General features: G+C 38.8%; 1 protein-coding gene across 1 annotated transcript in view; it reads left to right on the forward strand.

The window, feature by feature from the left end:
- LOC307116871 (zinc finger MIZ domain-containing protein 1) overlaps nt 1–25,000 on the forward strand; it is a 93,054-nt gene that overhangs the window by 67,283 nt on the left and 771 nt on the right. The window contains exons 15-23 of the mRNA XM_079801346.1: nt 626–836; nt 7,631–7,736; nt 7,809–7,969; nt 14,981–15,048; nt 16,133–16,201; nt 16,271–16,512; nt 19,932–20,089; nt 21,789–22,022; nt 23,839–25,000. The exon at nt 23,839–25,000 is cut by the window's right edge and continues 771 nt beyond it. Coding sequence (XP_079657472.1) covers nt 626–836; nt 7,631–7,736; nt 7,809–7,969; nt 14,981–15,048; nt 16,133–16,201; nt 16,271–16,512; nt 19,932–20,089; nt 21,789–22,022; nt 23,839–23,946 — 1,357 coding nt within the window. The 3' untranslated portion in view covers nt 23,947–25,000. The remainder of the gene's footprint in view (nt 1–625; nt 837–7,630; nt 7,737–7,808; nt 7,970–14,980; nt 15,049–16,132; nt 16,202–16,270; nt 16,513–19,931; nt 20,090–21,788; nt 22,023–23,838) is intronic.

Raw genomic sequence — 25,000 nt, forward strand, 5'->3', positions numbered from 1 at the left:
GCTAAACATCACTGTTTTAATTTATTATAATACAATTATAATTGTATTTTTTACATAATTTTATTATAATTATAAAATGAATAATAATTTATTATAGTTAATTCGAATAAATTGATGATAAAATTATTTATACAATAAAAAGTAGCGGTAATACAAGATTAAACATCACCGTTTTAATTGATTATAATTGTTTTAATTATTTTATTATAATAATCAAGTGTAAAATAATTTATTTTAGTTCATTTTTAATAAATTGACGAAGAAATAATAGATACAATAAAACGTAACTGTAATGCTAAACATCACTGTTTTAGTGTATTTTTTATAATAATAAATGTAATAATTTATTACATTATTTATATATTTGATTAAAATATATTTTATATAATATTTTTATTTTATTATTACAGCACTATTTTTGTAATATTTAAAGTGGTTAAGCAGAAATCAACATCCTGGCAATTGAGAGTCAATGTGTGTAAAATGATGAATGCATAAAAATACTTTGCAATACATATTGGATCTGGCAGCTAAATATTTTAATATCGAAATGAGTGGTCTATAGCAATTTATTAGCACTCTACTAATGCTCACATCTGTGTGTGTGTGTGTGTGTGTGTGTCAGGTCTGATCTGGAGCTTCAGTTCAAGTGTTATCATCATGAAGACAGACAGATGCACACTAACTGGCCGGCGTCCGTCCAGGTGAGCGTCAACGCCACACCTCTCAGCATCGAGCGCGGCGACAACAAGACTTCCCACAAAGCCTTGCACCTGAAGCCCGTGTGTCAGCCGGGCCGCAACACCATCCAGATCACGGTGGCGGCCTGCTGCTGTGTGAGTTTACACACACACACACACACACACACACACACACACACACACACACACACACACACACACACACACACACACACACACACACACACACACACACACACACACACACACACACACTTCAGTGTCACATGATCCTTCAGACATCATTCTAATCAGTCCCTCCAGGAAAACGCGATTATGCGATCGCGTGATTTAACGCATAATCAGCCAAAGTCCGCATATTCATGCGGGGGCCGCATTTTTTCAAATACGCCGCACTTTCGCCGCATAAATTGCCTATTTCCGCGTGCAAAATATGCGGGGCTATCATGATTTCATAATCCCCGCATTTTCGTTGCAAAAAAAGTCATATATATTAGCAGAAAGTTGAAAATTTTTCGTTTACTTCACACAAGAGCCGCCATTTCCGCCTATTGCCATGGGAACGTTTTGAAGTGACGTGATTACCCGACGCGAACGTCATCGAAAAGCTTCAAACCCCGTGGAGAAACCATAGATACCGGTGAAACCATGATGCAGCACAAACTCCCATTGGCCAACAAAAATAACAGCAAAAGAGCAAAGCAGTTTACCTGTGTGCTGACTGATTTCAAAACACAGCATCATGAAGCTTTATGAATCAATGAGTCGATTCAGCGGTTTGAAGCGTTATGAATCAATGAGTCGATTCAGCGGTTTGAAGCGTTATGAATCAATGAGTCGATTCAGCGGTTTGAAGCGTTATGAATCAATGAGTCGATTCAGCGGGTTGGATCGCCAAAGTCACGTATTTCTGCAGTTTGACACGCGATCCAAATCATGAATCGACTCGATGATTCATAGCATCATGATGCTGTGTTTTGAAATCAGTCATCACTATATAAGTCGTTATTTAGTTTTTTTTTGCACACAATAACTATTATCGTCGCTTCATAAAGTTATTGTGGAACCACTGTAGAGAGATGGACTTTGTAACGACGTCTTTAGTAGGCTACCTTTTATGGGTCTTGAGAGTGTACATTGTGCCAATGGAGGCCTTTCTGAGCCATCGGAATTCAACTAAAATATCTTAATTTGTGTCCAACAACATAAAGGGAAGTCATTAATGACATAATTTTCATTTTTGGGTGAACTAACCCTTTAAGAGATTGCACTTTGTGCATTGGAAGCACTCAAATGTCTGTTTTGTATAGCGACATCTGTAAAACAGGAAGTTATTTATTCATTTTTTCAGAAGTTGTAGCATATTCCTTTTGTAAAGCTACAGAACTTGATTGACTAAATGTTTTGTAAATTTGAGCCATTATTAAGGTCTTCAATAAAACAAGATGAGAACTTAAATATTCCAGCACTTTCTGTGATGTAGTGCTTTTTTTCTCTTTCTCATCAAACCGCAGTTTTTGCAAGTTCCCGCAATTTTATCGCATAAAATTGCATAAATATCCCGCATTTTTCATCGCATTTTTTAAGAAAACGTGCCGCATAATCAAGGATTTTTGCCTGCAACAATCACAAAAAATAGCCGCATTTTTCTGGAAGGACTGTCTAATATGATGACTTGATGCTCAAAAAACATTTATGATTATTACAGGGCTCTCAAGTCCGCATTTCAAACGGTTCACACACTCACACGCCACACCTTGTATTTCTCGCGCAGAGAAATTTCCAGGATAATGCCCACCAAGTTGCGGCGCTATTAAAGGGATAGTTCACCCAAAAATGAAAATTAGCCCATGATTTACTCACCCTCAAGTCATCCGAGGTGTGTTTGACATTCTTCTGTCAGACGAATAAAATCTGAGTTATATTACAAAAGTCCAGGCTAATCCAAGCTTTAGAATTGGATTCATAGTTGTTCTGTTTTTGAAGTCCGTAAAAGTGCATCTGTCCGTCATATAACTGCTCCACGCGGCTCTGAGGTGTTAATAAAGGCCTTCTGAAGCGAATCGATGCGTTTGTGTAATAAAAATATCCATATTTAAAACTTTATCAAGTAAACTTTCGGCCGACCGCTTTCTGTGGAAAAGTGTTGAATGTTGAAAGTGAAACTCAAGATGTGACGTCATGGCGAGCGGACCTGAGCGTTAGTCTTTCCATCCGCAGGGGAACTTTCAACAATTTTTCCATAAATTGAACAGGGAAGGCAGTCGGCCGAAAGTTTACTTGATAAAGTTTTAAATATGGATATTTTTCTTACACAAACGCGTTGATTCGCTTCAGAAGGCCTTTATTAACACGTGTGGAGCAGTTATATGACGGACAGATGCACTTTTTATGGACTTCAAAAACAGAGCCACTATGAATCCAATTATAAAGCTTGGATTAGTCTGGACTTTTGTAATATAACTCAGATTTTATTAGTCTGAAAGAAGAATGTCATACACACCTCGGATGACTTGAGGGTGAGTAAATCATGGGGTCATTTTCATTTTTGGGTGAACTATCCCTTTAAGAGGAAGAGTTTCCACATAGAGTTCAGAAGGCCCTGCCACGCCCCAGCCAATCAAATAAAAAATACAGCTACCGAACAGCCAATCAGAAAATAGCATTGCTGTATCCGGGTAAGATTTAGATATTCCTGCAACAACAACGTTTACATTCTGCCACCTACTGGTGTTTTAGTTTAATGTTTTCTTTCCAACATTTCTTATTTGGATATTCAAAAATATTTAAAACAATCTCTCATTCAGTGTGAATGATTTAATTTGATTGGCAACAGCCCTACAGTGTCTTATTCTAATTTAATTTATAGATCAAATTTAAGAATATAAAATGAAAGCATAGCCTATATTTAATAAGATTATGGGAAAATGCCCTTCATAAAAGGTAAAAATATCAAAGATATGCAGATTTAAATATCTCAAAGCTGATTGAACACTGGTAAGACTATTGCTTCAGAATAAATGATATTTACAACACAGTAAATTCTGAAATATATATATATATTCTAAAATATTATGGATTATTAATTTGCCTCTTCCCTAACATCTTTGAAATAGAGAAATGCAAAAATTAACACTATGCACACACACACACACACACACACACACACAGAGAGAGAGAGAGAGAAATGTTTAATTAAATTAAAAAAATATATTATTTATTTATTTATACAAATTTTTCAGATCAGAACCTCGTCCCCACCGTCGCCAAAATCTCACTCTGAACTCAGTTCAAAACTTGAGAGCCCTAATTTTTATCAATGTTGAAAACTTCATATTTTTGTGATCAAAGCTGAATTTATCATCATTACTCCAGTCTTCAGAGTCACATGACCCTTCAGACTTAAGACATGGTTAGGATAACGTCAGAATTATGACATACTAAAACAAAATTATGATATACTAAATTGAAATTATGACATAAAAAGTAGAAATTCTGGAATACCAAGTCGAAATTATCACTTAAACAGTAAAAATGTATTTACTAAATTGAAAATTATTACGTCAATTGTCAATTTCGACTGTCAATTTTGAATTTTATTCTCATTTTTGTCATAAATTATTCTGACCTTAGATACAAGTGTCTCCTGCTCACCAACACTGCATTTATTTGATCAATAAAAGAGTACAAATTGTAAAATATTATTCCAAATGTAAAACGGCTGTTTTTTATGTGAAATATATAGCATTCACATAGAAAGTGTCCGCAGTGTTAATTGCGAGTTTTTGTCAACAACCTTTTTTTCACTGACGAAACGAGACGATAACTAAATAAAAACCAGTGTTGGATGACAAAAACTATGAGGAAAATCAACTGTCATTTTCAACAACGAATAAAAACAAGACGAAAATGTTAGTGAGGGTCGATTAGTGAAGAGATGCAGTCAGAACTTGTGAGACTGTTGTGTGAGCGTTGTGAGAACGTTGTGAGACCGTTGTGTGAGCGTTGTATGAGTGTTGTGTGAGCGTTGTGTGAGTGTTTTGTGAGCGTTGTGAGACCGTTGTGTGAGCGTTGTGAGAGCATTGTGTGTGCGTTTTGTGAGCGCTGTGTGAGTGTTGTGTGAGCGTTATTAGAGCGTTGTGTGAGCACTATGTAAGTGTTATGTGAGCGTTGTGTGAGTGTTGTGAGAGCATTGTGTGTGCGTTGTGGGAGCGCTGTGTGAGCGCTGTGTGAGTGTTGTGTGAGCACTATGTAAGTGTTATGTGAGCGTTGTGTGAGCGTTGTGAGAGCATTGTGTGTGCGTTGTGGGAGCGCTGTGTGAGTGTTGTGTGAGCACTATGTAAGTGTTATGTGAGCATTGTGTGAGCGTTGTGAGAGCATTGTGTGTGCGTTGTGGGAGTGCTGTGTGAGCGTTGTGTGAGCACTATGTAAGTGTTATGTGAGCGTTGTGTGAGCGTTGTGGGAGCATTGTGTGTGCGTTGTGGGAGCGCTGTGTGAGTGTTGTGTGAGCACTATGTAAGTGTTATGTGAGCGTTGTGGGAGCGCTGTGTGAGCATTGTGTGTGCGTTGTGGGAGCGCTGTGTGAGTGTTGTGTGAGCACTATGTAAGTGTTATGTGAGCGTTATGTGAGCGTTGTGAGAGCATTGCGTGTGCGTTGTGGGAGCGCTGTGTGAGTGTTGTGTGAGCACTATGTAAGTGTTATGTGAGCGTTGTGTGAGCGTTGTGAGAGCATTGTGTGTGCGTTGTGGGAGCGCTGTGTGAGTGTTGTGTGAGCACTATGTAAGTGTTATGTGAGCGTTATGTGAGCGTTGTGGGAGCATTGTGTGTGCGTTGTGGGAGCGCTGTGTGAGTGTTGTGTGAGCACTATGTAAGTGTTATGTGAGCGTTGTGGGAGCGCTGTGTGAGCGTTATGTGAGCGTTGTGAGAGCATTGCGTGTGCGTTGTGGGAGCGCTGTGTGAGTGTTGTGTGAGCACTATGTAAGTGTTATGTGAGCGTTATGTGAGCGTTGTGGGAGCATTGTGTGTGCGTTGTGGGAGCGCTGTGTGAGTGTTGTGTGAGCACTATGTAAGTGTTATGTGAGCGTTGTGGGAGCGCTGTGTGAGCGTTATGTGAGCGTTGTGAGAGCATTGCGTGTGCGTTGTGGGAGCGCTGTGTGAGTGTTGTGTGAGCACTATGTAAGTGTTATGTGAGCGTTGTGTGAGCGTTGTGAGAGCATTGTGTGTGCGTTGTGGGAGCGCTGTGTGAGTGTTGTGTGAGCACTATGTAAGTGTTATGTGAGCGTTGTGTGAGCGTTGTGAGAGCATTGTGTGTGCGTTGTGGGAGCGCTGTGTGAGTGTTGTGTGAGCACTATGTAAGTGTTATGTGAGCGTTATGTGAGCGTTGTGGGAGCATTGTGTGTGCGTTGTGGGAGCGCTGTGTGAGTGTTGTGTGAGCACTATGTAAGTGTTATGTGAGCGTTGTGGGAGCGCTGTGTGAGTGTTGTGTGAGCACTATGTAAGTGTTATGTGAGCGTTGTGGGAGCGCTGTGTGTGCGTTGTGGGAGCGCTGTGTGAGTGTTGTGTGAGCACTATGTAAGTGTTATGTGAGCGTTGTGGGAGCGCTGTGTGAGTGTTGTGTGAGCACTATGTAAGTGTTATGTGAGCGTTGTGGGAGCGCTGTGTGAGTGTTGTGTGAGCACTATGTAAGTGTTATGTGAGCGTTGTGGGAGCGCTGTGTGAGTGTTGTGTGAGCACTATGTAAGTGTTATGTGAGCGTTGTGTGAGCGTTGTGAGAGCATTGCGTGTGCGTTGTGGGAGTGCTGTGTGAGTGTTGTGTGAGCACTATGTAAGTGTTATGTGAGCGTTGTGTGTGCGTTGTGGGAGCATTGTGTGTGCGTTGTGGGAGCGCTGTGTGAGTGTTGTGTGAGCACTATGTAAGTGTTATGTGAGCGTTGTGGGAGCGCTGTGTGAGTGTTGTGTGAGCGTTGTGGGAGTGCTGTGTGAGTGTTGTGTGAGCACTATGTAAGTGTTATGTGAGCGTTGTGGGAGCGCTGTGTGTGTTTTGTGAGCACTATGTAAGTGTTATGTGAGCGTTGTGGGAGCGTTGTGGGAGCATTGTGTGAGCGTTGTGGGAGCGCTGTGTGAGTGTTGTGTGAGCACTATGTAAGTGTTATGTGAGCGTTGTGTGAGCGTTGTGGGAGCATTGTGTGTGCGTTGTGGGAGCGCTGTGTGAGTGTTGTGTGAGCACTATGTAAGTGTTATGTGAGCGTTGTGTGAGCGTTGTGGGAGCATTGTGTGTGCGTTGTGGGAGCGCTGTGTGAGTGTTGTGTGAGCACTATGTAAGTGTTATGTGAGCGTTGTGGGAGCGCTGTGTGAGTGTTGTGTGAGCACTATGTAAGTGTTATGTGAGCGTTGTGTGAGCGTTATGTGTGCGTTGTGGGAGCGCTGTGTGTGCGTTGTGGGAGCGCTGTGTGAGTGTTGTGTGAGCACTATGTAAGTGTTATGTGAGCGTTGTGTGAGCGTTGTGGGAGCATTGTGTGTGCGTTGTGGGAGCGCTGTGTGAGTGTTGTGTGAGCACTATGTAAGTGTTATGTGAGCGTTGTGGGAGCGCTGTGTGAGTGTTGTGTGAGCACTATGTAAGTGTTATGTGAGCGTTGTGTGAGCGTTGTGAGAGCATTGTGTGAGCGTTGTGGGAGCGCTGTGTGAGTGTTGTGTGAGCACTATGTAAGTGTTATGTGAGCGTTATGTGAGCGTTGTGAGAGCATTGTGTGTGCGTTGTGGGAGCGCTGTGTGAGTGTTGTGTGAGCACTATGTAAGTGTTATGTGAGCGTTATGTGAGCGTTGTGAGAGCATTGTGTGAGCGTTGTGGGAGCGCTGTGTGAGTGTTGTGTGAGCACTATGTAAGTGTTATGTGAGCGTTATGTGAGCGTTGTGGTCTGTTCTCTCTGCAGTCGCACCTGTTCGTCCTCCAGCTGGTCCACCGGCCGTCGGTTCGATCGGTTCTGCAGGGCTTACTGAGGAAGAGACTCCTCACCGCTGAACACTGCATCACGAAGGGTAACGCTTCAGTCTCCTCTGTTTCTGTGGCTCAGGCTCACTGATCAGTGTTGTAATGATGTGTGTCTTCAGTGAAGAGGAGCTTCAGCAGTGTCGCTGTGTCTGTGGCCGGGGCCGGACTGAATGCTGACGATGGGGTGGAGCAAACGGCCATCAGAGTGTCTTTAAAATGTCCGATCACGTTCCGGCGTATTCAGCTGCCGGCGAGAGGCCACGACTGCAAACATGTGCAGGTCAGGAAGTCTTTACACCACTTAAACACTGGCTTTTATGACTTGTTTCACAATTATAACATTGAAATTATTACGTCTATCAGTGGCGGCTGGTGATAACTATTTTTGGGGGGCGTTTTTTTCGGCGGGGCGGGGGGGGGACGGGGACAGTGTCTTCACTTTTATCTTTTTACACATTCATTTCCCACATATAATTGAATGAGGAAAGGAAAAACAACAAAAAAAAGCCACAACAGACTAGCATGTTGACTACATACATTTTGCTCTCCTTTCTTTCTCAATGACTCTCTGATTAAAGTCAGTCATCTCAGTAGTGTCATGACGTTTGCATTGTTCAGTCAGATATTTGAGGTCTCTTATCCCCGTTGATGTCCACAAAACTTCAGTACAGGCACTTTAAAATAAAAGACAGGGAAAGCAATTAAGGGCATTGCTAACAACACATCCAGCGTTTCTCATAACAAGCGCGAGTGTAGCTTCTTCCTCTGTCACTGGCCTGTGCTGGATTTGTAAATCGCGTTGATTCGGGACCGTTTATCCTTTTTTTTCTTCCAGCGAACGCCTTGTGAAAGAATTTGGTTTAACTGCTGCCATCTCTACGAAACTGATCATCTTAACAAGGTTTTGGCGGAGTCGGAGTGACTACACTGCAAAAAAAATGCTTTTCTTATTTAGTATTTTTGTCTTGTTTTCAGTCCAAATACCTAAAAAATCTTACATTAAGAAGCATTTACTAGACAAGCAAAAGTTTTTGGGGGAAAATAACTCAAAATGAAGGGAGTTTTTGCTTAAAATAAGCAAAATAATCTGCCGATGGGGTAAGGAAAATAATCTTAATTCGAACATAAAACAAGATTATTTTGTTTACCCTATTGGCAGATTATTTTGCTTATTTTAAGGAAAAACTCCCTTAATTTTTAGTTATTTTCCCCCAAAACAAGACAAAAACTTTTGCTTGTCTAGTAAATGCTTCTTAATGTAAGATTTTTTTAGATATTTGGACTGAAAACAAGACAAAAATACTAAGTAAGAAAAGCATTTTTTGCAGTGTATGTCGCCTGCGCACTTTCGCTTTAGTGGCCAAGAGCGGAAAGTTGAATGACAGGTGACGAGAACCAATCAGATTGGATAAAATAACACGCATCCAATTCTGATTCGCCAGGGACGCAGCGACCGGAGGAGGATCTTTAAGAACCAATTAGAGACCACACTCTAAGAAGAAAAGGTTCAAAAATGAACCTTTTGAGGTTCCTGGAAATTGCAACTGTGGGGGAACCTTAAAGGTTCATTTTTGAACCTTTTGGAAAAGGTTCTAATTGGAACCTTCACTTAAAGGTGCATTAATGAACCGCATGGGTTCCATTTTGAACCTTTTTAGACACGCTTTTAGCATGCATGCATGTTTGTTGTTGTTATTATTATTATTATTATTATTATTATTATTATTATTATTATTATTATCCATTACTTTAATCTCATTTCACAACACATACCAAACATATTATTCTCCATTAAATATTTATTTTATATAGGCATATACAATTTTTAGCACTGGATACAAAGTACAAACGAAGACTTATTAAAACTAATATAGAATATAGAATATTCTTTCATGAAAAAAAATAAATAAAAAAAATTATTGAATGGAACTGAATATTCACAGTATTTAGGGGAAAAATACAACCCATTTCATGTATTTACATGCATTTACACACCCACACACTTTTGGTTATATATTTATATATATTCAGAAAATATTAATGCTTACAACAACCCATTCCATGTATTTATATATTCCAATATATATATATATATATATATATATATATATATATATATATATATATATATATATATATATATATATTCAGTCAAACAAAAAAATTGCCATTTTAATCACGGTGGGTGGTATTTTGGTTTCTGCGTTATGCCACATTAAAAAACTTTTCAACAAATATCAGGGTGTTTCTCATCTTTGCAGCATACTCAATGTTGAAGATGAAGTGTATTGCCATTAAAAAAAACAAGAGCCATGGTCAATCATCCACTTCACAGACCTTCGCCCCTTCCACCCAAGACACGTCCCTTTATGTACAGCACAGGGTTGGGTTTACGGGATTCCTAAACAAAGAGAGGATAATGTTATATTAGATATAACGATATAGCAGTTAAAATACCATCTGTAAAAAAAAACATTGAAAAAAAAAAGTAAACAAAAAAAAGGTCATTAAGAAATATATGACTTTGTGACATCATAACTGGTTAAATTTGCCCAATGTTAGAATGTTTTTGTCAAAAACTAATAATGAATGTTTTGGTTGCAAGAACCCTATTATAGTCTGTGCAGGTATGACGTCAGAACCCAGAAGAGTAATTTGCAGAAAAAAAGAAAAAAACAAACATTGTAAAACCCCATAAGAAAATCTCAAGGGAACCAGGGTGTGGGGTTTTGACGTCATACCTGCACCACTCTATAGTGGAACCTGCACACATTCAAGGATAAAGGGCATAAAAACCTACTTTTATAGGTATAGTGTAGGCTACCTCATTGATAAGATATAGAGATCTCGGACTCTCCTTGAATAAAAGTGGAAGCAGCAGGACAGCAACAGCCATTGAGAGACCTTAAATATAAAATTGTGAAAATATCCATGGATATTATGTTAATTGTGAATTGTATATTTATTATAAAACAGAGATTCAGTATACATTTTCATTCATATTCATAATCATTACCTTCAAATCAACATGGTTTTTTTTCCCGCTTCAGCCAAACTCAGCTCAAATATCCACCCCGTCTTCTCTTCTGTTGCACTCATTGATAACTTTCTGTGCCACCAGGGCAAGATTTGTCAGAATGTTCTTTTCAATGTTTTCATATATGCTTTCCAACTCTAATACAAGCTATTAACAACAACAACAACAACAACAAAAGTATTAACAAAAATGTACAAATGTTCATTGCTTTGAATACATATTTGGAATTCAATTCTACTCACAATAGAGGGGATTTAAAGGGCTGGATATCATGATAGTATTTATTTTGTGGAATGATGTTTCATGTCTGTCCTCTCATTCCTTGTCCGTCCCATGTAGTCTTGTAAAAGTCTGACATTTGGTGTCCTCTTCAAGCATTCTGTTTTCATTCTCTCCAAGTGGATCCCTATATGCTGTATTCATCTTCTCCTGATTATATCAACAAAAACACATGCACTCATTTAATAACTGTATACTTTAACCTATTCTTAAATTATTTTAATTAGATTTTTCTGTTTGTGACTATTACCTCTTCAAACCTTGGTCTCTTTTGATACATGTCTTGGATTACAGATAGATCCTCAGTCTAAAAAATAAAATAAAATAAAGACATCCATTGCTATAAATTTCTATTAAGGTGTCATATAATGTGGCATACTTCTCTATTAGTTGCCTTCATAGTGTTACATGTCTGTTGGATGTTTTCAAAAATCATATGGTGCTTTGCTGAATCTGCAGCAGACTTATCTCTTCAATGTCAACCAAGGGTGATCTTTCTTTCTTGAATTTGTTCTTAAGCATCTCATGCCATGACTCCTTAAATTAAAAACATTTAATAATTAAATATGTATCACCTTCCAGATAACAATATCAAGGAAGTATTAAAAAACTCTATCATGTTCTTACATATCCCCTTCTTGTCCTGTCTCTCAAGAATTGGTATTTGGTAACAAGGGCTGAACACACCTTGTTATATTGTTCACTTGTTGGAGACCTGGGGAAAAAGAGAGATAAAAATTGTCATCCATCATGCTCTAAAATGAATAAGTATGCTAAATTAGTTAATTAATTTAGTTTATTATGCTAAATTAATAATTAATTATGCTATATACAATTACCATATATATGTGCACATATGATTAAACAGTGTTTGAATAATTTTTTATCTCCATTTGCTCCGTCCTGTTGAAGAAAAACATTTTTTATTGCCATAGGAAATTTGGGTATAGCTGATAATTTGCTGGCCACACTGTTTGGGCAATGTTATGTGTTGAGATGTTGAGACCCATGTGAAATACCAAATTAAGTCCTACAGAAAAAGACGTAGGCTAATACTGGTTGGACTTTATGGCTCTATGGTGTAATTTTCCCTGAGCAATTGCGCAAAAATAACGCTAAGGTGTTTACAATTAAAATGAATAAAGTAAATTAGTTAATAATTTTAGTTGAGAACCACTTGTAGCCTATCTTAGGCCTTCAGTTATAGGCTATCCATAAGCCAAATCATAACTCGTTGGCCTATTAGCCTACTATCTTGTTATTTAAATAAATATATCTTACTGCTAAGAGTCACATAATGAGCTCCAACCTTATTATTACACTACACATTATATTATCACAGATATCAAGAAGGTTTGTAGATATTTTGACACTTTATTTTGTCTTACCTATATATTCCAGTCGATCCTCTCGTCCATCTGCTGACGTCACACGCATCAAAGTAACGGTTTTTGCGCGAGACAGACCATTGAAGATTCAGTGATTTACGTTGCACAGACAGAAAAGCTTTCACAATTTAATTAGCAAAAAGAAAATAACATGAATTTAATTTGAATCACATTTAGAAACTTAAGTGAAATTAAATTGCTAATGAATTATGTCAGTATTGGCAGAATTAAAGTGGCTAAAAAACAAAGATGGAAAGGTTATTAAGGTTTATGTGTTATAGGCTACAAACAAAAAATTTAATTGTTTCAATTTTCAAAACTTTTCATAATAATAATAATGGGTATATACATAATATTATTATTATTATTATTATTATTATTGAAAATGTAACAATTTTTTGTTTGTTTCAAATAACCAGAACAATATTGTTTTCGTTATGCATAATACAAATAATAATAACAATTATTATTGATAATAATAATAATATTAATAATAGGCAGAATAATATTAATAATAGGCCTAATAATTATTATTATTAGGCTACCCTATTATTATTTTTGATAGGCCTATTATTACTACTTTCTTGGATGGCATTTTGCTAGAATAATCCAAAATTGTGTGGATTATTCTTTAATTAATAGCATGATGTTGCAATAGACTATGCTATATCTTTATATAAAACACTGTAAAAAATTTAAACAATGTAAAAGAGCGAAGGTTTGTAGTAGGGATGCCACAATTCTCAATATAATATTGAACCGTTCGGTACGGCATTCACGGTTCAATACGAGCTTGTGAATTGCGTTTTTTCGGTTTTGCATTTGCGTTTTGCACGTTAGTGGTAGAGTTATACTCACGGAACACTATAGTTATTCACAATCACGAAAGTTCATTATTTGAATGCGTTTTAACAACTTGCCGGTTATCATGCTCTTTTCCGAGCTGGCACACTAAACGCCTGTCAAACACGTGATTACTGGACTAATAGTCGTCTTACTGCGCTAATACTGTCAAATACACACAAAGTTAACATAAACACAGTCGGTTATGTCTAAAGTGAAAGTAAAATCGGCGCGTGTCTCTGTGATGCGGGCAGGTCTAAAATTGACAGCTGGGGTGAACACGCGGTCCTTAAAGGGACAGTTCACCTCTAAAATGATGTCATTATTTACTCACTCTAATATTGTTCCAAACCTGTATTCATTTCTCCTGTTGAACACAGACAGTTGAATACCAGACAGTTGATGGTAGGCATTGACTTCATATTATTATTTCCTACAAAGGGGGCCAGATCTGTTTGGTTTCCAACATTCTTCAAAATATATTTTATGTCCAACAGAAGAAATAACTTTATTTAGGTGTAAAACAACTTGAGCGTGAGTAATCGATGACAGCATTTTCATTTTTGAGTGAACTATCCCTTTCATGTTAATACAACAACAAAAGACAAAGAGAAAATCACTCACTGCTCTTGACTGAAAAACTTTAATACAGTAACTTTAATAAGAATCAATGTATATTTTATAGAGTATTGCAATAAATTTTTTTATTTTTTCTCCTTAACCTCTTGCTGTTCCTGTCGCCTAAGAATAGAATAGTAAAAAACTGATGTGTCAAGCCATTAGAACCGAACCGAAAACCGTGGTTAAAAACCAAGGTATGTATTGAACTGGGACTTGTATCCCTATAGTTTGTAGTTACACTTTATAATTTACAGTTAAAATCTTCTTTTACTTCTTTTAAGGTTTACTGATTTATAATGTATTGACTTCTCTACAAAAATGTTGCATTTAGCAACCTGAAAGCAGTGTTTTTGTTTCAGGGCTGTAGTGTTGCTTAAAGTCTTTTTGTAAACTAACAGGTAAACAATTATGGAGTGGCTTAAATGATTCAAGTGCTTCAAGGCAATTTTTTAAATCTGAAACTATTAAAAAAGTTCATTCTTGTGCATGTTCAGTATGTTCAGGGGCTAAAAGCAAACCAAAATAGTTCAATCTTTACAGTCCATCTAAGGTTCATAAAGGAACCTTGATAACAGGCCAGGTTCTTATATGAACCCTTCTGCCAGAACAAAGGTTCTAAAATGAACCGACAACATGTGCCAAATAATCAGTGGATCATTATAGAACCTATAGGTTCAACTTTGAACCTTTATTGTAGTTAGAAGTTCATATTTGCACTTTAAAGTTCCTTTTTGAACTCCAAAGGTTCAATCTCTTCTAAGAGTGCAGCTTCAGGTCACATGCTGCCCGTAGATTTTTGGACTCAGATAGACGTCCATTTTTCCGGCGTCCCTCGCGCATGAAACATATTGAAGAACATATTAGTTAACCGATCAAAGCCAGTTTTTATTAAATGCTGAGGCTCTTACTAACAGCCGGCACGTCGAATGAGTAAACCATTTTATTTTTATATCATTTTTGTATACATGTATATTTCTGGAATTTTGATGGAAAATCCTATATGATAGAAATCCTTTGTAACATTATAATACTGTCACTTTTGATTAAGTTACTGCATCCTTTCTGATTCTAAGTATTAATATGATCATATTTGTGTTGATGTTGAGATGATGTTCTGTTACAGTGCTTTGACCTGGAGTCGTATCTGGAGCTGAACTGTGAGCGCGGCACGTGGAGATGTCCGGTGTGCAAGTAAGACCCTCCGTTCAATCCAGTGCTCATTTTGACAGCAAATTTTGATTTAGTTTTAGTCATATTTTAGTCACCTGAATTGTTTTTAGTTTTAGTCTAGTTTTAGTCTCCTAAAATCTAATGAGTTTAGTTAAATTGTAATACATTATAAGCGTTACATAACCGACTGTCACTTGAACTGACATTTTGACATCATTTTGTTTTTTACATTAAAAATACACGAAAGAGCTCAATTCACTTTTTTTTCTTTGTTTTTTAAAAACATCTATATAGTTTTATAACTTTGTATTTCTGTTTTAGTTAGTAGGCCATATCAGGTTAAGCTAAAGCTTCAAATTAGTTTGTTTATTTATTTTTTAATTTCAGTTAACATTTATTTAATTTAAAGTAATGAAGATTTTTTTAATGGTTTTAGTGAACTATTATAACCCTGATACTTTATTGAATATGTGTCAAATACTCGTCTTTCCTCCTGACTATGAATTAAATGGGAATTAAATTAAATACAGTTTATTGTGTAAGCAAAAACGAATATATAATGCGTGACTTTTAATTATAAACCAGCTGGAAATACACCAGGACTCTTATTTTGAAATCTCGCCTTACTATTGCAGTTGCAGGAGCTCATTCAAGTTCAGATGAGGGAGATAAAATATGCATTGTTACAACTGTCTAAAACATATTACTATATAAACATGGTAAAGTAAACATTGTCATTATTCCTCAGCATTAGTTCATAAACAATTGCCTGGCATAAATGTGTGTTATTGATTGATTGATTGTTTTCCAGCGGTTAGATCAGCTCAGATCAAATGTGCTCATCTGTGACACAACATCAGTTCTGACCCCATCTCTTCCCTAATCCACCCTCACTAACATTTTCATCACGTTTTTATTTGTTGACGAAAATGACAGTTGATTTTCATCATAGTTTTTGTCACCCAACACTAGTTTTTATTTAGTTATCGTCTCGTTTTCGTCAGTGAAAAAAGGTTGTTGACGAAAATGATGACGTATCACACTGGTTCAATCCCGTCCGAGATGTAGAATTGTGCAGCTCTGATCTCCTGTCTCTCCTCTTCAGTAAATCCGCGGTGTTGGAGGGTCTGGAGGTGGACCAGTACACGTGGGGGATCTTGAACGCCCTCCAGAAGTAAGTCTGTCCTTGATCCGGCTGACCAGGTTGTAGAGGTCACTCGACTGACCGCAGATCCTCTTTCAGCTCCGAGTTCGAGGAGGTCACGATAGACCCGTCGTGCAGCTGGAGGCCGGTCCAGATCAAATCTGAGCTGCACATTAAGGAAGATCCGGACGGGCTGGTGTCCAAGCGCTTCAAGACCACGAGTCCCAGTCAGATGGTGCTGCCCAACGTGATGGACATGATCGCTCAGCTCGGCCCAGGGGCGACTCCATACCCTAACCTGAACCCGCAGAACAACAGCACTAACCCCTTCAGCAGCGCCGGTACACACACACACACACACACACACACACACACACACACACACACACACACACACACACACACACACACACACACACACACACACACACACACACACACACACACACATCTACTGAATTACACACACATCTACTGAATTACACACACACACACACACACACACACACATCTACTGAACACAACACACACATCTACTGAATTACACACACACACGCACACACACACACGCGCACGCGCGCGCACACACACACACACACACACACATCTACTGAATTACACACACACACACACACACACACACACACACACATCTACTGAATTACACACACACACACACACACACACACACACACACACACACACATCTACTGAATTACACACACACACACACACACACACACACACACACACACACACACATTTACTGAATTACACACACACACACACACATCTACTGAATTACACACATACACACACACACACACACATTTACTGAATTACACACACACACACACACACACACACACACATCTACTGAATTACACACACATCTACTGAATTACACACACACACACACACACATTTACTGAATTACACACACACACACACACACACACACACACACACATTTACTGAATTACACACACACACACATCTACTGAATTATACACACATCTACTGAATTACACACACATCTACTGAATAACACACAACACACACATCTGCTGAATTACACACAACACACACATCTACTGAATTACACACACATCTACATAATTACACACAACACACACATCTACTGAATTACACACACATCTACAGAATTACACACAACACACACATCTTCTGAATTACACACACATCTACTGAATTACACACAACACACACATCTGCTGAATTACACACAACACACACATCTACTGAATTACACACACATCTACATAATTACACACAACACACACATCTTCTGAATTACACACACATCTACTGAATTACGCACAACACACATCTACTGAATTACACACACATGTACTGAATTACGCACAACACACATCTACTGAATTACGCACAACACACATCTACTGAATTACACACACATCTACTGAATTACGCACAACACACATCTACTGAATTACACGCACATCTACTGAATTACACACACATCTACTGAATTACACACACATTTAGATAATTACACACAACACACACATCTACTGAATTACACACACATCTACTGAATTACACACACATTTACATAATTACACACAACACACACATCTACTGAATTACACACACATCTACAGAATTACACACAACACACATCTACTGAATTACACACACATCTACTGAATTACGCACAACACACATCTACTGAATTACACACACATCTACTGAATTACACACACATCTACTGAATTACGCACAACACACATCTACTGAATTACACACACATCTACTGAATTACGCACAACACACATCTACTGAATTACACACACATCTACTGAATTACGCACAACACACATCTACTGAATTACACACACATCTACTGAATTACACACACATCTACTGAATTACGCACAACACACATCTACTGAATTACACACACATCTACTGAATTACGCACAACACACATCTACTGAATTACACACACATCTACTGAATTACGCACAACACACATCTACTGAATTACACGCACATCTACTGAATTACGCACAACACACATCTACTGAATTACACGCACATCTACTGAATTACGCACAACACACATCTACTGAATTACACACACATTTACATAATTACACACAACACACACATCTACTGAATTACACGCACATCTACTGAATTACACACACATCTACTGAATTACACACACATTTACAGAATTACACACAACACACACATCTACTGAATTACACACACATCTACTGAATTACACACAACACACACATCTACTGAATTACATACACATCTACTGAATTACACACACATCTACTGAATTACACACAACACACACATCTACTGAATTACACACACATCTACTGAATTACACACACATCTACTGAATTACACACAACACACACATCTACTGAATTACACACACATCTACTGAATTTCACACAACACACACATCTACTGAATTACACACACATCTACTGAATTACACACAACACACACATCTACTGAATTACACACAACACACACATCTACTGAATTACACACACATCTACTGAATTACACACAACACACACATCTACTGAATTACACACACATCTACTGAATTACACACACATCTACTGAATTACACACAACACACACATCTACTGAATTACACACACATCTACTGAATTATGCACAACACACATCTACTGAATTACACACAACACACATCTACTGAATTACACACACATCTACTGAATTATGCACAACACACACATCTACTGAATTACACACACATCTACTGAATTATGCACAACACACATCTACTGAATTACACACAACACACACATCTACTGAATTACACACACATCTACTGAATTACACACACATCTACTGAATTATGCACAACACACACATCTACTGAATTACACACACATCTACTGAATTACACACACATCTACTGAATTATGCACAACACACACATCTACTGAATTACACACACATCTACTGAATTACACACACATCTACTGAATTACACACACATCTACTGAATTATGCACAACACACACATCTACTGAATTACACACACATCTACTGAATTATGCACAACACACATCTACTGAATTACACACAACACACACATCTACTGAATTACACACACATCTACTGAATTATGCACAACACACACATCTACTGAATTACACACACATCTACTGAATTACACACACATCTACTGAATTATGCACAACACACACATCTACTGAATTACACACACATCTACTGAATTACACACACATCTACTGAATTATGCACAACACACACATCTACTGAATTATGCACAACACTAGGGCTTTCTCTAAATAAATGTATATGATAATCCATATGTTTGTTTTCACGTTGGATGCATAAGAGGCTCATATTTCATATTAAAGACAGACTTGATTTGATTTTTGATTTTGCAAACCTACAGATTAGTATCATAATAAAAAAATATTTCCTAATAAATATTAAAAAAGTAAAAATGTCCAGAGCTGATCCTGATTTGATATCATTTGTTGCCCAGCCCTACAATATCAATTTTATTTCTATATCTCATGCATCCCTACAGAACAATGATGACGGACACTGTGTGTGTGTGTGTGTGTGTGTGTGTGTGTGTGTGTGTGTGTGTGTGTGTGTGTGTGTGTGTGTGTGTGTGTGTGTGTGTGTGTGTGTGTGAATACACACGTGTAAATGCTTTTGTCGCTCTGTGTTTCACCAGGCAACAGTTACCAGGGCCACAGTAAGTTTGGTGACTATCCCCATGGCAACCCTGCAGCATCATCAGGTAGCGAGTTCATTCAGGGGTCGCACCTGTCACACGGCCCCGCTGACCTTCTGACCTCTGAGAGCGGCCTGACACACGCACTACACGACACGGTGAGTCACCAAACCACACACGGACCGCCCACTTAGTGTGACTGACATCTGAAATCACCAATCACGGCTCTGTTTTGTTCAGTGTATATATATGTGTGTGTGTGTGTGTGTGTGTGTGTGTGTGTGTGTGTGTGTGTGTGTGTGTGTGTGTGTGTGTGTGTGTGTGTGTGTGTGTCTGTGTGTGGGCATGTTTTTGTGAAATATCAGGACACAAATGTGTATAATGACATGGGTATTACAAAAAGAGGGTGAAATATGAGGACGTTCCCCATGTCCTCACTTTTCAAAATGCTTATAAATCATAGAGAACAAGTTTTTTTTCACAGAAAGTGAACTGCACAGTCTCCTGTGAGGGCTAGGTTTAGGGGCAGGGGCAGTGTGTGTGTGTGTGTGTGTGTGTGTGTGTGTGTGTGTGTGTGTGTGTGTGTGTGTGTGTGTGTGTGTGTGTGTGTGTGTGTGTGTGTGTGTGTGTGTGTTAAGAGTGAGAGAGAGAGTGTGTGTGTGTGTGTGTGTGTGTGTGTGTGTGTGTGTGTGTGTGTGTGTGTGTGTGTGTGTGTGTGTGTGTGTGTGTATGAGAGAGTGTGTGTATGTATGTGTTAGAGAGAGTGTTTGTGTGACTGTGTGTGTGTGTTTGAGAGAGAGTGTGTGTGTATGACTGTGAGAGAATGTGTGTGAGTGTGTGTGTGTGTGTGTGTGTTTGAGAGAGAGTGTGTGTGTTTGTGAGAGAGTGTGTATATGTGAGAGAGAGTGAGTGTGTGTGTGTGTGTGTGTGTGTGTGTGTGTGTGTGTGTGTGTGTGTGTGTGTGTGTGTGTGTGTGTGTGTGTGTGTGTGTGTGTGTGTGTGCGACTGTGTGTGTGTGTTTGAGAGAGAGAGAGAGAGTGTGTGTGAGAGAGTGTGTCTGTGAGAGAGAGAGTGTGTGTGTGTGTGTGTGTGTGAGAGAGTGAGTGTGTGTGAGAGAGTGTGTGTGTGTGTGTGTGTGAGACTGTTTGTGTGTGTGACTGTGTGTGTGTGTGTGTGTGTGTGTGTGACTGAGAGAATGTGTGTGAGTGTGTGTGTTTGAGAAAGAGAGTGTGTCTGTGTGTGTTTGAGAGAAAGAGAGAGTGTGTGTTTGAGAGAGTGTGTGCTTTTGAGAGTGTGTGTGTGTGTGTGTGTGTGTGTGTGTGTGTGTGTGTGTGTGTGTGTGTGTGTGTGTGTGTGTGTGTGTGTGTGTGTGTGTGTGTGTGTGTGTGACTGTGTGTGTGTGTGTGTGTGTGTGTGTGACTGTGTGTGTGTGTGTGTGTGTGTGTGTGTGTGTGTGTGTGTGTGTGTGTGTGTGTGTGTGTGTGTGTGTGTGTGTGTGTGTGTGACTGTGTGTGTGTGTGTGTGTGAGAGAGAGAGTGTGTGAGAGAATGTGTGTGAGACAGATAAATGTGTGTGAGAGCTTGTGAATGTGTATGTGTGTGTGAGAGAGTGTGTGTGTGAGAGAGTGTGTGTGACTGTGAGAGAATGTGTGTGTGAGAGAGAGAGTGTGAGAAAGAATGTGTGTGAGACAGAGAAGTGTGTGCGTGAGAGCTTGTGAATGTGTATGAGTGTGTGTGAGAGTATGTGTGTGTGTGTGTGTGTAACCTGAGAGAAGCATTGCCAATACTGAGATGTTGTGCATCCTTAATTAATAATTGTGTGAGCTTGTGTATATTTTCTGTCTTCTGTTCTTCACAGGCGCCTCACCCCCTCAACACAGATCAATCCCACAATCCCCTGCAGCACAGTATGCATAGGCCGCCCAGCAGTCAGTCGTTACATCACAACGCCCCGCCCCACCCCTGCAGGCCGCCGCCCACCCAGCAGAGCTCCGCCCCCGGCCTCCACATGCACCCAGAGATGACCTTTAACCCCTCGCCGGCCAACCTGGAGGGCCAGAGCAGTGCAGACGTGCGGGAGGCGTCTTTAGATGTGAGTTCAGGCCGTGTCACTGATGATCAGCTGCTGTTCCTGTATTAAAGGATTAGTTCACTTTTAAATCAACTTTTGCTGATAATTTACTCACCCTCATGTCATCCAAGATGTCCATGTCTGTCTTTCTGCAGTCGAAAAGAAATTAAGGTTTTGGATGAAAACAGTCCAGGATTTTTCTTCATATAATGGACTTCAATGGGCTCCAAACGGTTCAAGGTCCAAATGACAGTTTCAGTGCAGCTTCAAAGGGCTTTAAACGACACCAGATGATGAATAAGGGTCTTATCTAGCGAAACCATCAGTTTCTGAGTGTTCGGTTCTTTGGGTCACGAGGAAAATATATTGTTAAAATGTATGGTTATAAAAAAGTCTGCTTAAAATATTGAGAACAGTAGGATTTATTTAAGCAAATTTATATTTACGTCATGATGATTATTTTGTTGCGTGAGGTCATTTGGGTATCAGCATGCGCAGTTGCGTTGGAAGCTTCATAAAAAACACAGCGTTATTATTATTCACAATCCATCGTCAGGAGCACACAGCCCGTTGGTATGTAGCGAATTTAGAACCTTTGAAAAGTTTATCATAAGCTACGGTCTGCTGTACTTTAATTTAGGAATGTTTAAAGTTTCATACTTGTGTATTTGTCGTCATCGGCTGCGTTTAGTCCGTGCTGAGAGACTTAATTTGTAGTTAGGTTAGCGCGTGTACTGTTCAGTTCTCTCGGTTTGCGATATGTTTGAACACTGGATAATTAACAAATTACCAAGTAAACTAATGTAGCAGACGGTTGTGTGGTAGGCGATGGAGTTGCATTCATTTAGTAAAACATTGAACTATAGTGTTATAATGATTAATGCACCTTACCTGCCGACTCGTGTGATAGTTATATTCTGCGCATGAGCGCTGCTATGCATGATGGGAAATGTAGTTTCTGTGGTGTTCTAACGCAGCTGTGTAAGACTGTATTGGAGATTATATGATAGTGTATTCTTATTTATAGCAGAAATAGATCTAGTTATTTTATTGTAACTACTTCATGTTTGTTTATTTTGCATTATATATTCAATGGATATATTTGTAACACTGTTTATTTCTTATTTCAGGTTTATGACCTGTGGTCAATTGTATAAATAAAACAAAAATACAAGACTAATGACAAACACGAGTCGTGCCACGTGTGCTTCCTGTCACTAGCCCATTCGGATGGCTGAGAATTTAAAAAGATCCGAACACTGAGAGAAACCCAGCAGTATTTATGCTATTATTTTACCTCTTATCAGACGAACGTGATCATCTCTGAGCTCCGCCATAACTTCCGCTAAGTGAGGTCAAATACGAGCGTAGTCATAGATATATCAATCGTAGATGCCTCATTAGCGCCTGCACTTATCAGTAGAATGAGGCATCTAGGATCGATATATCTATGACAACGCTCGTATTTTGACCTCACTCAGAGATGATCACGTTCATCTGTTAAGAGGTAAAATAATATCATAAATACTGCTGGGTTTCTCACAGAAACTGATGGTTTCGCTAGATAAGACCCTTATTCATCGTCTGGTGTCGTTTAAAGCCCTTTGAAGCTGCACTGAAACTGACTTTTGGACCTTGAACCGTTTGGGTCCCATTGAAGTCCATTATATGGAGAAAAACCCTGGAAAGTTTTCATCCAAAACCTTAATTTCTTTTCGACTTTAGAAAGACAGACATGGACATCTTGGATGACATGGGGGTGAGTAAATGATCAGCAAAAGTTTATTTAAAGGTGAACTAATCCTTTGGGTGTGATGTCACTGTTTTCCTCCTGCAGCTGCTGCCAGACCTGATGAATCCCGACGATCTTCTGTCCTACCTGGATCCTCCGGATCTTCCCAGCAGCAGCAACGACGACCTGCTGTCTCTCTTCGAGAACAACTGAGACTGTCCGACCTTTGACCTGCAGCTCCTCCATACTTGACAAACACAAATGCACTTACCGTCGTTTCCTCTTCCTGTACAGATTTCAAAACCAGCGTGGACAGACGGCGTCCGCAGAGGCTGTGCTACAGACCATCATTAATCACGAACGCTTCACTGTCAGGTTTCACGCTAGTTAAAGGGATAGTTCACCCAAAAATGACAATGACCCCATGATTTACTCGCCCTCAAGTCATCCCAGGTGTGTGTGACAATTCTTTCAGACGAACACAATCAGAGTTATATTAATAATGTTCTGACTCTTCCAAGCTTTATAACGGCAGTGAATGGCTTATAAAAGTGCATCTATCATCATAAAAGTGCATCTATCATCATAAAAGTGCATCTATCCATCATAAAAATGCATCTATCCATCATAAAAGTGCATCCATCCATCATAAAAGTCCATCCATCATAAAAGTCCATCCATCATAAAAATGCATCTATTCATCATAAAAGTGCAAAGTGCATCCATCCATCATAAAAGTGCTTCTATCCATCATAAAAGTGCATCTGTCCATCATAAAAGTGCATCAATATATCATAAAAGTGCAAAGTGCATCCATCCATCATAAAAGTGCATCAATATATCATAAAAGTGCATCTATCATCATAAAAGTGCACCTATCCATCATAAAACTCCATCTATCATCATAAAAGTGCATCTATCCATGCATAAAAGTCCATCTATCCATCATAAAAGTGCATCTATCCATCATAAAAGTCCATCTATCCATCATAAAAGTGCATCTATCCATCATAAAAGTGCATCTATCCATCGTAAAAGTGCTTCTATCCATCATAAAAGTCCATCTATCCATCATAAAAGTGCATCTATCCATCATAAAAGTGCATCTATCCATCATAAAAGTGCATCTATCCATCATAAAAGTCCATCTATCATCATAAAAGTGCATCTATTCATCATAAAAGTGCATCTATCCATGCATAAAAGTCCATCTATCCATCATAAAAGTGCATCTATCCATCATAAAAGTCCATCTATCCATCATAAA

This window comes from Gobio gobio, assembly GCF_949357685.1.
Source record: "Gobio gobio genome assembly, chromosome: 20".
NCBI classification, from domain to species: Eukaryota; Metazoa; Chordata; class Actinopteri; order Cypriniformes; family Gobionidae; genus Gobio; species Gobio gobio.